Source organism: Fragaria vesca, linkage group LG5 (assembly GCF_000184155.1).
Source record: "Fragaria vesca subsp. vesca linkage group LG5, FraVesHawaii_1.0, whole genome shotgun sequence".
Classification (NCBI taxonomy): Eukaryota; Viridiplantae; Streptophyta; class Magnoliopsida; order Rosales; family Rosaceae; genus Fragaria; species Fragaria vesca.
In genome coordinates this window covers 6,205,986-6,221,530 of record NC_020495.1, presented here as the reverse complement: position 1 = coordinate 6,221,530, position 15,545 = coordinate 6,205,986, and the positions used below count along the sequence as shown (strand labels likewise).

The 15,545-nt window shown below is 40.5% G+C and overlaps 3 protein-coding genes across 3 annotated transcripts in view; 1 reads left to right on the top strand and 2 right to left on the bottom strand.

Moving 5' to 3' along the window:
• The first annotated feature begins 3,135 nt into the window (after positions 1-3,135).
• LOC101299864 (probable nitronate monooxygenase-like) lies at positions 3,136-7,971 on the top strand. Its single transcript, XM_004299132.1, has 6 exons — positions 3,136-3,281; positions 3,975-4,187; positions 4,820-4,915; positions 5,616-5,761; positions 6,025-6,244; positions 6,463-7,971. Exons 1-6 carry the CDS (start codon positions 3,147-3,149, stop codon positions 6,646-6,648), a joined length of 996 nt encoding a protein of 331 aa, XP_004299180.1. The 5' UTR covers positions 3,136-3,146; the 3' UTR covers positions 6,649-7,971.
• A 54-nt stretch (positions 7,972-8,025) lies between these two features.
• Positions 8,026-11,847, bottom strand: LOC101299583 (probable UDP-N-acetylglucosamine--peptide N-acetylglucosaminyltransferase SPINDLY-like). Its single transcript, XM_004299131.1, has 10 exons — positions 11,468-11,847; positions 11,297-11,389; positions 11,123-11,224; positions 10,865-11,032; positions 10,672-10,760; positions 10,141-10,262; positions 9,789-9,970; positions 9,194-9,478; positions 8,672-8,819; positions 8,026-8,573 (listed from the first exon to the last, which is right to left on the bottom strand). The coding sequence occupies exons 1-10, from the start codon at positions 11,762-11,764 to the stop codon at positions 8,236-8,238; spliced, it is 1,824 nt and encodes a 607-aa protein (XP_004299179.1). The 5' UTR covers positions 11,765-11,847; the 3' UTR covers positions 8,026-8,235.
• Positions 11,848-12,450: 603 nt separating this feature from the next.
• LOC101295919 (programmed cell death protein 4-like) overlaps positions 12,451-15,545 on the bottom strand; it is a 4,856-nt gene continuing 1,761 nt past the window's right edge. Inside the window, exons 2-3 of the mRNA XM_004300986.1 lie at positions 14,796-14,890; positions 12,451-14,589 (exon numbers count right to left, since the gene is read on the bottom strand). Coding sequence (XP_004301034.1) covers positions 12,790-14,589; positions 14,796-14,890 — 1,895 coding nt within the window. The 3' untranslated portion in view covers positions 12,451-12,789. The remainder of the gene's footprint in view (positions 14,590-14,795; positions 14,891-15,545) is intronic.

The following is a 15,545-nucleotide window of genomic DNA, read 5'->3' as shown; positions in this document are numbered from 1 at the left end:
GATAAGGAACAGAAGGTCCTTAACTCCGTTTAAGTTGACACTCATCTTTCATCTTTGATTGTGATTTGCACGCTCAACGAGACTTACCACATGGGTCCATTACATCGAGGATTTCGGTTTTTTTTTTTTGTTGAAAAGTAGAGGAATTTCATCCATACGAATAGTATCACATATTCACATAAGCTCCACAACGTCAGTCGTCATCCGATCGAGGGTCTGATTTAACCCAGATTCTACCAATTCAAGCACCACACCAGCTTTTCTTTCACAATCATATCACTCCTCCAGACTGATATTGCATAGCACATCCTCCTCCCCATATATTGCTGAGCCAATTTCGCACGGGTCTTCCGGCGGGTCTCAATCAGAATCGAAATCAATGAAGTTCCTCTGCCGCATGTTGGCCCGATCGTCGTCTTCCTCGACTATCTGACCTCCGATCTCAGCTTCACCTCAGCCGTCATGTTCGACAAGAACCCAGAATTCCAGAAAGAGATTAAAGTTTTGGGGGCACTTGGGGTAGATTACAGGGGATTTGACCTAAACGACTTTAAATTTAACTATAATGGATGATATTTACTGCTAACAGAAGTTAATGGGAGATTTACTTTTATATCCTTAAAATTTGAATTTTGTGGACAAAACCGTGCCACGTGTTGGGACTTACCTCGGCGTACTGTACGACCGTGTATTCCAGCGCTTTCCCTAAATAGAAAGATATTTAAATTTAAACTCTCAATTACAATCTGCACAAGTTCATTTTTTAGTATGTAAATGTCAAAACTGTCCTTTTTTTTCTTTTCAAATTATCCATTATTAACCACTGCATATATAGAACTCGGGTAAGGGTTTCCCTACTTGACGGTCAACTACTAAGCCGTCTGAGATGGTTTCAGTTATATATCTTAATGTTTCCCTAAGTTATATGTATTCCGCCGTGGACGTGCACTTCCGATCGCCGTTGTCGGTGACAGCCTTGATCTTCGATTTTTTAGAAATAAATATGATAATAATCCTTCTCACAAGGTGTGTGGGATTGGAATGAAACAAGCCTTGATATTTGAAACTTTATAATTGAACAACGGTCCATATTATTCCTTAATTGGAGCACATGTATGCGAGAATGGTTTCCCTAATGGATATCCGTGAGTTAGGTAAACTGTTATGATGAAGTAAAGAGGAACCCAAAAGCTAATTTGATGGAATGAAAATGGCCAAGCTCGAAGATTTAAGTGGATTCATGACTTTTCAGTTCATTCCCTCTCCCCACTAGATTGTGTTTTTTTTCTTCAGTTTTAATTTTTTTCTTTAGTTTTCTTAACAATGTTAGTCTAGGTGTTTGTGCTATTGAGATGTGGGTTAATTGAACGACTGAGATTGGATTATGACTTTTGATTCACTTTTACCTTGGTGCATACAAGAATTTTTTAGAATCGGAGTAAAGCTAAGAATGTTTAACGTCTTATATGAATGATTGTGTTGGTCGAGAGCGAGAGAAACTTTTCCCGAAAACCCTAGGCGGCGGTTTTGCTTGTCTAGGGAGAGACGTTGCCCGGTCTGGCAACACACCCTCACAACATTGTTGTCAAGTGAGGTACGAGGGACCAGCTCGGTCTGAGAGAAAGGTGTGGGGCAGCGATGCTCCTCTTCATCGTTATGACTAATGAGTGAAGACGACATCGATGAGTAGTGGCAGGATTGTTGGAGGCCAGCGACGGCGGCTCTTTGCCTTAAGGAGGAGTGGGAACGGACTGATGGGTGCTTTTAAGAGATGCGATGAGGCAGGAGATCATTTGAGGGTGGAGATCGGGTGGCGGCTTTGCCGAAATGCACTCGATCTAGATCAGATCAGCGAGAGCCGATCCAATTAGGGTGTGTGAGGGATGATGTGATAAGGAAGGGAGAGGCTGGGTGGGGAAGGGTGGGTGAAGGTAGTGCTGCACTTAAGCCACAAAACTCGATACGGCTAGGGTTTCCAATAAAAAAAAAAAAAAAATTCATCTCCGTCCCGCAGCGGATTTGCTGACGTTGATGTCAGACGAGAGCTTGAGGGTGGCCATATGGTGGTTGTGCCCATGACGGTTGGTGGTGGTGGAGCTGAAGAAGAAGTCTATTGATGGGGGCGAACCAAGAAGCTTTTGATGCCGCTGTGTCCCTGTGAGTTTGTTCTGACAAAGTTTTGGCTTCACAAGCGTAGCCATTCGAGTGTGTAGGAGGGGAGGACAACGAGTTGGCGATGAGTTGAAGGGAAAATTATGGAGATCTAGGTCGACCTGGATTGATTTCGAACAGGGTCGATCTCTTCACCATGGCTGGATGTAGTTTAGGTAGGATCATGCCTCCCTTATGTTTTGACGTTGGAGGCGACGCGCTTGGATGGTGGTCAGAGTTGGTGGCGAGGCAGAGGATCGGCGACCAGATCCACAAGTGATGCTCCTTGGGTCGGGGTCTTGAAATGGGCTACTTTGAAGATCCATTGGAGGGGGTTGGGCCAGGGCCCTGGGCTAGGTTTTTTATTTTTCTTTTTAGGTTTGTTTTTTCTGTTTGTTTCTTGTTTTTTAGGTGGTTTTTGGTTAATTCAGTTGTCCCTCCCTTTCGGGTGAGGATTTTAGGATGTTGGTAGTTTCGTGTCATTGGTGGTTTTGATAGGGTCATGTTTTAGTGTCATGTCCGGAGACTATCGGTTGTAACATCAATGTTTTTTTGTTAACAATAGAATGAGGAGGTTGCCCCTGCATATATATTTGGTGAAGTTGTTTTTTATTGAGGTTGGCTGTAATGAAACTTTTGGATTGGGTTAAGGACTTAAGGGTGAGTTACATTTAGACCCTTTCGGTTCATGTTTATTATAATCGTTGATGTTAGGAGGGAGAAGTGTGGGGATTCATTGTTCACCACTAAGATCTCTTATATATAGTTATAACTTTGGTTGGTATTATATAAAGTTTTACTTTTCTTTAATAAAAAAAAAAAAAACTACAGCTTGCACTAACCAATTCCCAATTGTTCGAAAAAAAGAAAAATGTCGGACGTCCTCGCTTACGTGGTTCTGGGAAAATAAAATAAACGCGAGCAGCCGGGCCACTGTTGAATCATGGATTATATAAGGGTTGGCTCTTTGGGTAGTAAGTGCGAGAGAAAGAGAGATGGGTTGGCGTGGGATTCTGGGTTTTGAGTATGGAATAGTTCAGGCACCTTTGGGACCTGATATTTCTGGACCTGAGCTTGTTGCTGCTGTTGCTAATGCTGGCGGACTAGCTTTCCTCCGGGCTCCTGATTGGGTATCTTTCATCTACATAGCATAAAATTTCTTATTCTTTACTCAATACTTTTCATAGCTAGACATGATCTTAAACTGCTTAGTAGAACAAGATAGTTTTTGGTTTTCATTTTAAGTGATCAACTTTGATGGGACCGTAGCAACGTACAGCTCAAACTTTGCAACTCTCTCTTTTTTCCTGACTGAAATCACTTTGAGTAATGAACTCATATCATGGGATGAAGTAATGGATGTCCTACCTTTTCAATTGTTACTTTCAAATCACCCTTCCGATATTGCTTTTCGGCTTCTCCCAGTCCCCCAGAAAGTCCTCTATCCTCCTTCACTTCTCTAATATCATGATCGATCAGCAATATCAAGCTAGGTGACACTTCTAGCAAATATCTCATTCTATTGAACCCACTGGTTACAAGTGTTAATCTTCTAATGTGTGTGTATAGATGTAGGATTATGGTATGAACATCTAATGAGGACTTGGTTCTCACTTTTGATGTGAAAGAATAAGATGCCTTTGTGTGGACAAGTGTATAAATGTCCAGGTTTCTCAATAGTTTGCGATGATGATTTTCTCTCCATCTTCTTTCCATGATTTTTAATTGGAGAATAAAAGTATGTATATGTATATGACTCTTTTCTACATGTACCCTTGAAAAGATGATTTAAATTGTTCATATCATGGATCTTGCTTAACCAGGAATCACCAGACTATCTCCGGGAGCTTATAAGTAAGACTCGAAGCTTAACGGACAAACCATTTGGGGTTGCTGTTGTCCTGGCATTTCCACATGAGAAAAATATAAACGTCATATTGGAGGAAAAGGTAGCAGTTCTGCAGGTATACTGGGGTGATTGTTCTGCGGAGCTTGTGATGAAAGCTCATCGTTCTGGGGTTAAGATTGTTCCTCAGGTGAGTGTTCCTCTTAATATTGCCTCATTAATATTTTGAAATAGAAAGTTATTTGCTGGCATTTTTTGTTAATCATACAATCATTAATAATTTAATATCTGCTATATTTAAAATTGTTCTGTATGCCAATAAAATTGACTGCACATGTTCTGATTAGTAAAGAAGCTTGGACTAAGAGTTTTATACCATGTATCAGCCAAACTCTATTAAAGAAGTCATATTATAACCAGGTGGACAAAAACTATATTTTGGATATTCTTCTTACACTTCAAGAAAAAGAGCTGTAGTTATTTCCTAGTTAATTAAAGTGAATTTGACAAAGATATGGATTAGGCCATGTATATGGTTTGTGCTATATTTGAATTGACACTTAATCATAGTAAAGTCATATGCATAAGAGATGCTGGTCTATCCGAAATTTGAAATAATGTTTTTTGAAGATTGGATGTCCAGGAAAAATAAGAGGAATGGAATCCCTTACTGAGTGAAACTAGCAACATTGTTCCATGTTGTATGGAGTAACAGAGACATGCTGGATGCAGCACAGTTTTAAGGCTCTAGCTTGATTCCATTTTTTTTCATTTTTTTTTTCATGCTGAAACTCTTTAATCACTTGTACATATATGAGGCAGGTGGGGAGTTTGGAGGAGGCCGAAAAAGCAATCTCTGCTGGTATAGATGCAATTATTGTCCAAGGATTAGAAGCAGGAGGACACGTGATCAGTCAGGTAAGAGTGTGCTTACTAGATCCAAAAGTTTGTAGTTACGCAAAAACAATGGTAATAGATTCTTTTTGTTTGATAAATAGTAAGCAAATGTAAATTTGGGTCAGGGGACGATGTACTTCACCTTTTAAATTGTGCATATGATGATATCGTGCTAGAAAGAGTAGTATCTCATCAGATAATTTACGACAGTGTTTGGGGGCTGAACATAGGAGATGTACGAACAAGATATTTCAATGTAATAATGAAGACTGTGAACATCTATCTTTACGACAGTGTTTGGGGGCTGACCACCAGTTTTCTACCGGTGCTTCACTAAAGCAATTGTAGCAGCCATCGTCTTATAGATGGAGTACATCCCTCGTGTTCAATTCTACAAGGGTGGACGTACAATACATTTATAAAACAACTAAATATTTTTAAAAATAATGTACTTTAAATTCTCTTTGAAGCTTAGGAGATACTGTTTGGGAGTTGTTTGTATATGTAGTGTCATCATTTGATGCTCTATACTTTCTGATATGGCACAGCTATAGGGTTAAATGGACAATGAAGAAATGCTGCTTCTATATTATATATGTTTAGGGGAGGACCAGTAGATAATTATTCTCTTTTCCCTTTCTTCTCTATTCCCTGATACTCATGAGTTGAAATTACTCGAGTGTTAACATCCATCTACTTTTTACTATTCTTAAAATTGCAGGATGCTTTGATTTCATTGTTGCCAAAGGTAGTCAATCTTGTCGGAGATCAAAATATAACCATCATTGCAGCAGGTGGTATTGTGGATGCTAGCGGGTATGTTGCCGCCCTTGCCCTTGGTGCACAAGGAATCTGCCTAGGCACTAGGTTTGTTGCCCCATCCACTCTCATTATTGAGCATATATATGTGAACTTCATAATCATTTTGGGATAATTGGTTACCGTTATGATTAAGTTTTTCATGTTAGATTCTGGAGATGAAAACGTTTCCATATTATTTGACTTTAGTTTATAGTGATTGGTTTTTTTTTTTTTCCTAATAGAATTTTGGTGATTTTTGTTTACTGCTGAATTTGAAATATATAGATGATAATCTGTAGTTGCAAATTTGATATTCAGACATTTTACAGGTTTCTTGCAACCGAGGAAAGTTATGCTCATCCCATATACAAGAGGAAGTTGGTTGAGTATGACAGAACTGCGTACACTGATATATTTGGCCGTGCAAGATGGCCTGGAGCACCACATCGTGTTTTGGAGACACCTTTCTTCAATGAGTGGAAGTCTCTTCCTGATCATGAAACAGAAGCCGATCAGCCAGTCATTGGTCGAACAAGAATACATGACAGGGTAAGAGTCCATGTTGTCGTACTAGGCAACTTGAGGCCTCCATGGAAGTCATCTCCATTTATTAATTTTTTTTCTCCATTTTTTCTAATGATTTCATCTTCAGTTCTGTAGGCTTCTTTTATATGATAACTTTTGTTTCATGCACAACTGAGAATTAATTGGAAATTATGAATTTTTATCATGAACCCTTGACATTTTTCTGGTGTACTGACCAACAGGAAATAGAAATCCGTCGTCTTGCCGGGACAGTTCCAAATGTAACCACAACTGGTGACATTGAAAGCATGGTTTTCTATGCTGGCCAAAGTGTAGGCCTTATCAAGGAAATATTACCTGCAGCAGAAGTGGTAAAGAGGCTAGTTGAAGGCGCTCAACTTCTAATCAAGCAGAAGTTCAGTCACTAGTACTTTCTTTTTAAGTCACTAAATCCATGTTATTAGCGACCACTATAACGTATAGCCCCAATATATCTATATATCCGGCTTCAGAGCTCCTTATATCAATCCAATTTTTTATGAGAAGAATAACACAGTATGTCTGAACCAAACATGCTTGCATTATTGAAAGTATCATTCACCTCCATGTACTTTCCAGCCATCAGTACCTGAAAATGTTAGATTAGTACTTTGTTGACTTCAGAGTTTTGCAAAGCGCAAAGGTAACAAATACTGAATTAAAGAAGCCGGGAGGTCTTCTGCAATTTGGCTAACAGAAGCAGCAACGATTTCAATGAGCCCTTGACTAGGCACACCCCTGAGCCCTTAGGTTACTAGGGCACCCCCCACCCACTACGGCGTGGGCAAATCCTTCGCCAAAGAAGTTACTATCAAGTCAGCTTGAGAGTTGCTGCCTGGCTAAACTCATCATCCTACTTTCACTTTTTGCAATATTCATTCAATAAACTACACATCAGTTACAAGCCGAGAATCATACAAACATTTTTTTTCCTACACTGATCTAATTCTCTTACCTATATTGGAACACCCGAAGTAGTACATGACATGAGTGACCAAGGACTTTTCTCACTTCCCTTTCCTGCTAGTGACTCCCTTTTCACTTTGCATTCTGTTGATTTGGTTTAGTGCTGGCCCAAGGATATTGTAAAGCACCCAAAGTATAGCTGGAATGATTGGCAGTAGGAGTGCCAAGGCACGGTTATCGCCTTCTGCAACATCTGCAATTCTTTGTGCACCAAACGCAGGATCACACGAAATAAGGGTGGACAGGATGGTACCAGTAATGGTGGCAGTCCTGCTTGGGGAACTGGAAGTTTCGGTGTTCGTCATGGTTTCAGAGGAAGTGAAGCTCGTTGGGAGGTCTTTCTGAGAGAGAAGGGATACTGTTTTTATAGTTGGTTTGCAGGGGCTTCTGGTTTTGGATGACTTGATGCTGAAGCTTTTAACATTGAGCATGGCCAGGGTGCCTAAGGTTGAAGCCATTAGTACCTACACCTTGAAGATCTCTACAGTTTATTTGACATTCAAGGACTCAATTTATGGGCGTCCAAGGAAGCATAGTATAGTAGTCTCTAGAGTCTTCATCTTCTCTTATAAATGTCACATTGAAAGCTGTACATCAATGAGAACTAGTGGTGGAAAATCAAGCAACTCGATCTCGATGTATCTGGACACTTCAGTTCCTTGACGCCATATCAAACTAAAGGGGTCAATTTGACTTTGTTTCCATGACCCCAGAAACATCTATACGCATTGGCATGTCTTTGTGACTCATGAAACACTATTGCACACATTGTTTATTTTTAGACATCAGAGCAGAATTTTCTGTATTGGAAAGGGATTTTATATATGATGCAAACTCTAGGCCTTCACAAGTATTTCTGTACAAAAACAAAATTCAGCATAGAATAAGGTAGGCTCCTACTTTTCTTCTGAATAAGTACAATTTTACTACACTAATCATCACTAAAGAAACCTACCTACTCTAATTTTGCGTACACAAAATCTTGAGGAAGACAAGTTCAAGCCTGCATATTATCGTGATGTAGACACAACTTTAATCAAGTTGGATTTGGCAGCATCTAGCATTGGGTCTGCCTGGAGGGCCTTGTCGAAACAGAACTTTGCTTCTTCCCATTGCCCCTCAGCAACAAATACAAGACCCAAATTATTAAATGCCGGAGCATAGCCAGGCTGGAGTTCAAGAGATTTTGTAAACATTGCCTTGGCACGTTCATAATGCTTCTGCTGGCGGTACAGATTCCCAAGGTTGGATAATATAGCATGGGCAAGATCAGTTGTCGCCAATGACAAGGCCCTTGTGTATACTTCTTCCGCTTGTGATGGCTGCTCTGATAGTTGCAGTGAGATACCTAGTGATGTATGTATAAATTAACAAGTGTAAACTTCACTGAGAGGAAAAAGCTGAGATACCTAGTGACATAAAAAGCTGTTCTGAGATTGGAAATACCTAGATTTGACCATGCATAACTGCATTCTTTAAAACGGGCAACAGCAGCTTTGAGGTACTTTTGAGAGTTTTTATATTGTCGCGCACAAAGGCTATGAAGACCAAGCTGGTGCCATTGCACAGCATCATCTGGATCCTCAGCTATTGCCTACTTGAAGTAGAATACAAAGATAGAAATATACCTTAGTGGATGAACAAATGCAATAACCCGCACAAACCACAATAAGCAACAAAAGTAAGAACATAGAAGAAAGTGGCTCACGAGAAGTAAGATGTAGTCTCTACTATAACACAGTACTCACAATATCCTTGGTGAAAAGCTTGTTGTTTTAAGTAGTTAACCTGGATGTATGTATGAATTTAAAAACATATGCTGTACCAAATGATATGATATTAGAAATAGTTTACATGCTAGGATATACAAGGAGTACCCTGTCACATTGTCCATTATCACGGGGGAGCTCATTTTATCATATCATGCCAATCGAAGTAAACGACATCTTAATAGTCTTTTGTGATTACCTGTTTTAAGCTGTAATCAGCATGTTCTTCCACCTCTGTCAGTGAATCCTGTTCAGAGTCAAATGCTGCTGAAATCTCATGTTGGGCTTTGTGGACCATTGCAAGCCCTGCCCATGCTATGGGAAGTTCAACGGAAACAGAGTCTCCATCTCTTATAACTGAAGCCATTTCATTTCCTGCCCAGGAAAGTTGTTCGTTGGGATCTTGATACCGTTCTGCATCCTTGGTTCGGTGTATTGCAACAGCGTACCGTGTAGACATACAATTGAGCTCCAATTTTGCTGCCTGAGGAAGATGCAATAGAAAAAGAAAAGTGGAAGTAAATTTCAATTTTTTTTTTTTCTTCAACATTCATATTGGAAAAAAGTAACATCAAAGTCTAGTCCTTTTTACAAATATGCAGCAAACAAATTAACATGCAACACAAGCATGATACTGAAGTAATGACTATGCCATATTGCCATTACGAATTGAATTAGACACATTATGCATCACTGTTCTCCAGTATAAATAGAACTTTCCATGAAGAATAGGAGACCAATGCACAACCTCAATGAATAAACAATAAAGGAATGTAGCAATGAACCATGAGCACCTTCTCCAAGCACTTGCTGGAACTCCTATGATCACCAGTCATGTAATAGGCATTTGCAAGATTAGCCCATATATGTCCTGCTTTAGGATCTTCATTCAAGGATGCTAACAAACACTCCTTTGCAACATTGATAGCAGAAACGTGATCTGCAGAAGCACCTCCACCAGCACTTGCCCCAGCACCTGAAAATTAACAAGCTATAATGATGCAGGTTCATAAACCAGAGCATATCTAATGATGATAAAAGCAACACTGACTGGTATCCACCGGTCACCATCCTAAAAGTATAAACAGTATATTGTAAGAAAGACATGGAAGAGTAAACTTGGAACCAAACTCATCAAAACCATACCTGCAACTACTGAACCATATCTACATAAAAGAAGCGCAGCATAATTGATCAAGGCGGTGGGATGATTTTGATCTTTGAGGATCAACTCCTGGAAACATTTTTCTGACAGTTCCAAATTTCCACTGAAAGTAGAACATGCAACAGTTTCACATTAGAGAAGTATAGGAGGTCAAAACAAATAAATGAAATCACTATTGTTGAAATGTGGTAATCTCATCCAACGTTAGCATGAGAACTGTAACATCATAAGCACACAATACAGACATACGTGCAGGAAGAATGGTTGTTGCATATCCTTTGCAGCACATAAATGTAAACACTACCACTTGACATAATTCCAAAATGCTAGCAATGTTTGAGTTAACCATCGCTCATACTGGCAACGAGACTCATGCTCAGACACAATAAACACGTCTGTGCCTACCCAGTTGTTGCTTCCCTCATATTTATAGTACTCTAGTAGCCATTGTGAAAGGAAGAAAGTTCAAAGGAGCAAAACCCTTGAAAAACAAAAGGGTAAATCACTATTACCTTTGAAGGTAAGCAATCCCAAGGTTTGCAAGGCAATCATAGTTGGTAGGGGAAACTTCTAACAAAGACGACAATATCGAAATGGCACTCTGAAACAATGAAGCCCATATCAAAAAATAAATAAAAAAATAAAAAAGTTGAAGAATAAAGAAGAAAGCATCTACTGCAAAGAGCATCAATAAAGAAAATGTACCTGCAGACGGCCAGTTTTCAGCAGTATCAAACCGAGAGTGTTCCACACAGCTGCCTGTCGTACATCAGACTGCATCGATTCTTTTAGTTTCGAAAGAAGCTCCTCAAGCTCCCGAGGTTCAAGTTCTTTATCCGAACTATCATCCACCGAACTTTCCAGCATAATACACTACACATTTGACAAACAACACATCATCCTCGAGCAAAAGAAGGTCAAACTTCAACCCTAAGCCACAATGTACCACAAAGACTAATCTACCTGAGCATGATGAATCTGAACCACTGAAAGCAACTCAGTCCTATCAATGTCAACCTCGGGCCGCCGCAGAATCTCTTCCGCCTTATCATATGACAAAACTGCCTACACCCCAACACTCATAAGAACACAAAAACATAACAACACTGAAGAAAAACTCAACTCAAGAGACTCTACCTTGGAAGGCTGACCCAGCCTCTGATACATGAGTCCCAGTATGAAATGGGCATGCGCGTTTTTCGGCATCTTCCTCGCAACGTGAACCAAGCCCTGGCAGCAATACCACTAACAGCATTAAACATTTAAACACTGCTTAAAACAAGCATATTCAAGCAATCATTCTCTTACAGTTTTGAGGCTGCTGACTTTTTCTTCACGAGAAGAAGAAGAAGCAGAGAAGGGTTGTTGACCGTCTGGGTCAGGTCCACAGTCCATAGGAGGAGGGCAGTCCACCTTGAAATTTCTGGACCGGCTTTTTCCCAATTTGGTCAATCTTCTAGCTTCGCCTTCGGCGGTGTCGGAGTCCCTCGGGGGATGACACGTGGAGGGGACAGCGGCGTCGGTATCCGGTGGGTCGACGTTGAGATTGGCGGCAAAGGCGGTGGCCTTGGGGTGGTTAGCTAGTTGGGGCTCCTGTCCAGACATTTTTTTTGTGTGGTGGACGGCGACTAAACATTTCTCGATTGATTGGGTATGAATCTATTGTCTACCAAATTTGTTACCTCCATAAATCGAACACTATGAAAGTTACAAGTTGTCTCATATAAGAATTTCGTGAAATGTTCTCCCATCGTAATCGTGTCCATTTCTAGTTTGTCTTTCAAGATATGTTTGTACAGAGTGTGTACAGAATTTTTATCCGCATCAGTTTTTTTTTTTTTTGCCGTAATGCTAAAAGTGATCGACAAGTCACAAGTCACAACCATTTTTCGATCACATGTTTACTCTCTATAAGAAAGAACCGAAGAACCAAAGAGAATTCATAATGAATGTGAATAGTAAGTCAACCGGAGAGCTTCACTTTTAGAAGTGGAAAGTCCTGAATCTAAGTCGTAGCTGCTCCTTTTCCGGTTATCATCCGATCAGGTCATTTCAAGTGATTCTCATATTACCCCTAGCAGTTGCCCCAGATGGGGTGTGAGTCATTGTTTCTCTTTATGTGACACAAGTCTCTAAACCATTCTCAATATAAGGTACGAGTGCCGTAGCAACCCCTTTCCAGCCATCTTAGGTACTCGCTTACATGCCAGTCTTTTATACACCGACTCATGTCATGTTTGTTCAGAAGGCAAACGCGTTCGACAAAAGAAGCAGCTTGCACTCCTCAGGGTCTTGTTAAAAGAAAATGTAAATTGCCAAGTACCTAGCCATCGTTTCAAGAAAAACAACAGCGTATCACAACCACAACAGTAATACACTTCAGGATTTCTCCTGAAAGATACACAGAAGTACAAAAGCAAAGCGAAACCAAGGATCATGTTAATCTGATCAGATTTTACTTACTAACAAAAGGAAGCATCAGAATGAAATAAATCTAACTATCCATCCACCTTTTAAAGAGTGCAGGAAGGAACAACCACTTAAACAGTACAGATATAGATGGGCAACAACATACATGAGAGAAGCAATTGAAAATATATGTTCTCTGTTGATGGTTTGCAGCCTAGGGGTCAGTGGGAACCATCTGCAACAGATGAATCAAAGGTAGGCAAGAGCCAACCCTTCTCCTGTGCGTGCTCCACGTAGAAGCTGAACTTCTCCCTTGCATTTGGAATGTCAAGAGCCAAGTCATCTAGCCCGTCCTTGATCCGGGTGAACCCTTTAGTCATCTGGTTAATTGTGATCAGTCCTTCGCCAAAGCACTCCTGGAGCAGATCCAGCATGCTGTCATTCTTCTTCTCCATGGCCATAACCAGAGCCTTCTTCACCACCTCATGGTTAAAAAACGGCATTCCGATATCACGAATGCACTGGCAGGCTTCAGCCACGACTCGCCCACTTTCATACTCTTCTAAGAGCTTTGTGATCTTGTCCTTTGCATCCTCCACAGCCCAGCCAGTCCCACCTCCCCAACATCTCAGGAGCCTCTCACCAGCATGACGAGCAGAAACCAGTGACCGAGCCATTCGCACAGTCTCAGTTGCGCTGCAATTTGGTGGCAACCTGCTGCCAATTTCTTCCAAATTCAGTGGAGCCAACACATCATCGATCACAGCCCTGGCCAGAAAGAGAGCAAGCTCATTTGAAGCATCCAAGATGTCCAATGCTGTATCTTCTGCAGATTCCAGAAGCAAGACAAATCCATTAACTATGTCCTCAGTCGAGAAGATCTCAATGTGAAGGGCAGAAAGCAGAACAGATGCCATCTCCTTTTCACGGTTCTTTCTATCCATTGCGAGTGTGATCAGCTTCTTCAAGAATATGGGATTATACTCTGGTACTGCAAGATCTTCAAGGCTTTGAATCAGCTCCGGAATATCATCCGAGAGAAAGTATTCGTGAATTATGGACACAATCTCTTTCTTGTAGTGCCCCATCTTTTCATCTCCATTCTGCACTTCACCGTCTTCGCCATGGGATTCCACAAATGAATCATCAAGCCAACCTTCAGATATTGCCTTGGGGACCAGAGACTGAAACAAGGTTTTTGCTGATGGAATGTCAAGAGCAAGGTCATCAAGGCTTTCTGCCAACCGAGAAAAACCCTTTGCCATCTGACTGGAACTAATAATACCTTCCTCAGCCGCCTCCTTTAATAGCTTCGTTATTAGCGGTTCGGCTGTTCGAGTCTCCATGCCAAGAATCAAAGCTCTTTTCACAACCTCATGATGATAGAACGAAACTCCCAACTCCCTAATGCACCTACAGGCCTCAAGAGTATCTCCACTTTCCACATATTCTCTCAACAAGCCAGAAATCTTTTTCTTCACCTCTTCAACAGTTATGTGGGTGCTACCTCCCCACCTCCTCTCCACAAGTTCTGCATGGTGTGGAGCAGAAAGATAGCTCTTTTCTGCGGTCTGAATTACAAGAACACCCTTGGACGATTCGGGGAGTGCTTTCTTTGCCCTTGTTAAGAAGGCTGGAGGAAGAATGTCATCAACAACTGCACGAGCAAGGAACAAAGCAAGAATGTCTACTGCATCCAGTATATCCACTGCAAGGTCATCAGCAGAATCAAGAAGTATATAAAATCCATCTTGAATCTGCGCAGGGCTGATGACATCAGCGTACAAAGCTGAGAGCAAAACTGAGGCCATTTCTTTCTCCTTATCATGCCTGTCCATTGCCATGGAAACAAGGCGCTTAATAAAGTAAGGATGATACTGAATTGAGCTTAGTTCTCTGAGATCAGATGCTGCCTGTCCCACATCATCAGTAGTGAAGTATTCCTCAATGATGGATGCAACTGTTTTCTTGTATTCATCCAAGGGATCCGCTACAGTAGCCTCAACAAGTTGGTATGGTTCCTAATGGGACAACATGAATCGTAGATCATTAACAGGTGTCATAGAACTAAAAACCTAATAAACAAGGAATTCAAAACTAAAAAGCATATATAAAAGCACAAAAAAGAGTAATGTCATGGTAGCAACAGGATGCTGAAGACATAAAAATTCTACCACTTAATCAGAATACTAAATCAAAAATACAGGAAATAATCGAAAAATAGTACCTCCCCACTGTCATAGTTAGGGTCATTACGATCAATATGGGTTTCACCATCAGTATCAAGCAGCTTTCCCCAGGTACCCTTGCCACCTCCTCCTTCTGCATCATGCAGAGACAAGGGAAATCAATCACAAGAAAGATTGAAGGCAACAGATAATATAACAGCAACAGTCAGCTTAGTCATAAACTAATTTAACTAACAGGGGGAGGTAGAAAGACAAATAATATCAATTCGAATGTAAACTAAAGCACTATACTGGTTCTAAATAGCATAGCTTCTCAAGTCATTAGCAGCCTTACAGATGAAAATGCTACTTGTATCCCGTCTAAAGCTTCAGGATTTGGTCACAATCTTGCGAAAATGACTAGTATCATACATAATTAGGTCAACCCTGTTAAAGTAAAGTACCAAAAGCAAAGTAATTTGACTTATTTCATTTATCCGCAATAGGATTTCTTAAGAACAGGTGGAAGACTATAGTGTAGTAGAACAGCACAGGTATAGCAGTAACCCCCAATTTCACTAAAATCAATGTTCAATCATAGGTCCACAGGATAACATCAATTGGATACTATAATAGTGAGACATAGTCAAAACATTGGTACACAGAACACCGTTTACACAACACACCATTGCATGCATACCAACCTTCAATCAATAGCCATCTAATATTTAAAGTACCAATGCTTTCAAAACTATCCAAACTAGTATAAATTCAACACCATTCAATTGCCACCAAACTCACCTTTTTTT

What these genes read in the sequence shown, in the direction of transcription:
- LOC101299864 (XM_004299132.1), top strand. Translation starts at nt 3,147, where the DNA reads ATGGGTTGGCGTGGGATTCTGGGTTTTGAGTATGGAATAGTTCAGGCA. An exon ending in TCCTCCGGGCTCCTGATTGG is followed by an intron (nt 3,282 to 3,974) that starts GTATCTTTCATC and finishes TTGCTTAACCAG; the next exon opens with GAATCACCAGACTATCTCCG. An exon ending in GAACAAGAATACATGACAGG is followed by an intron (nt 6,245 to 6,462) that starts GTAAGAGTCCAT and finishes ACTGACCAACAG; the next exon opens with GAAATAGAAATCCGTCGTCT.
- LOC101299583 (XM_004299131.1), bottom strand. Translation starts at nt 11,764, where the DNA reads ATGTCTGGACAGGAGCCCCAACTAGCTAACCACCCCAAGGCCACCGCC. An exon ending in AAGTCAGCAGCCTCAAAACT is followed by an intron (nt 11,390 to 11,467) that starts GTAAGAGAATGA and finishes TATTGCTGCCAG; the next exon opens with GGCTTGGTTCACGTTGCGAG. An exon ending in GGGATTGCTTACCTTCAAAG is followed by an intron (nt 10,263 to 10,671) that starts GTAATAGTGATT and finishes TTCTACTTTCAG; the next exon opens with TGGAAATTTGGAACTGTCAG.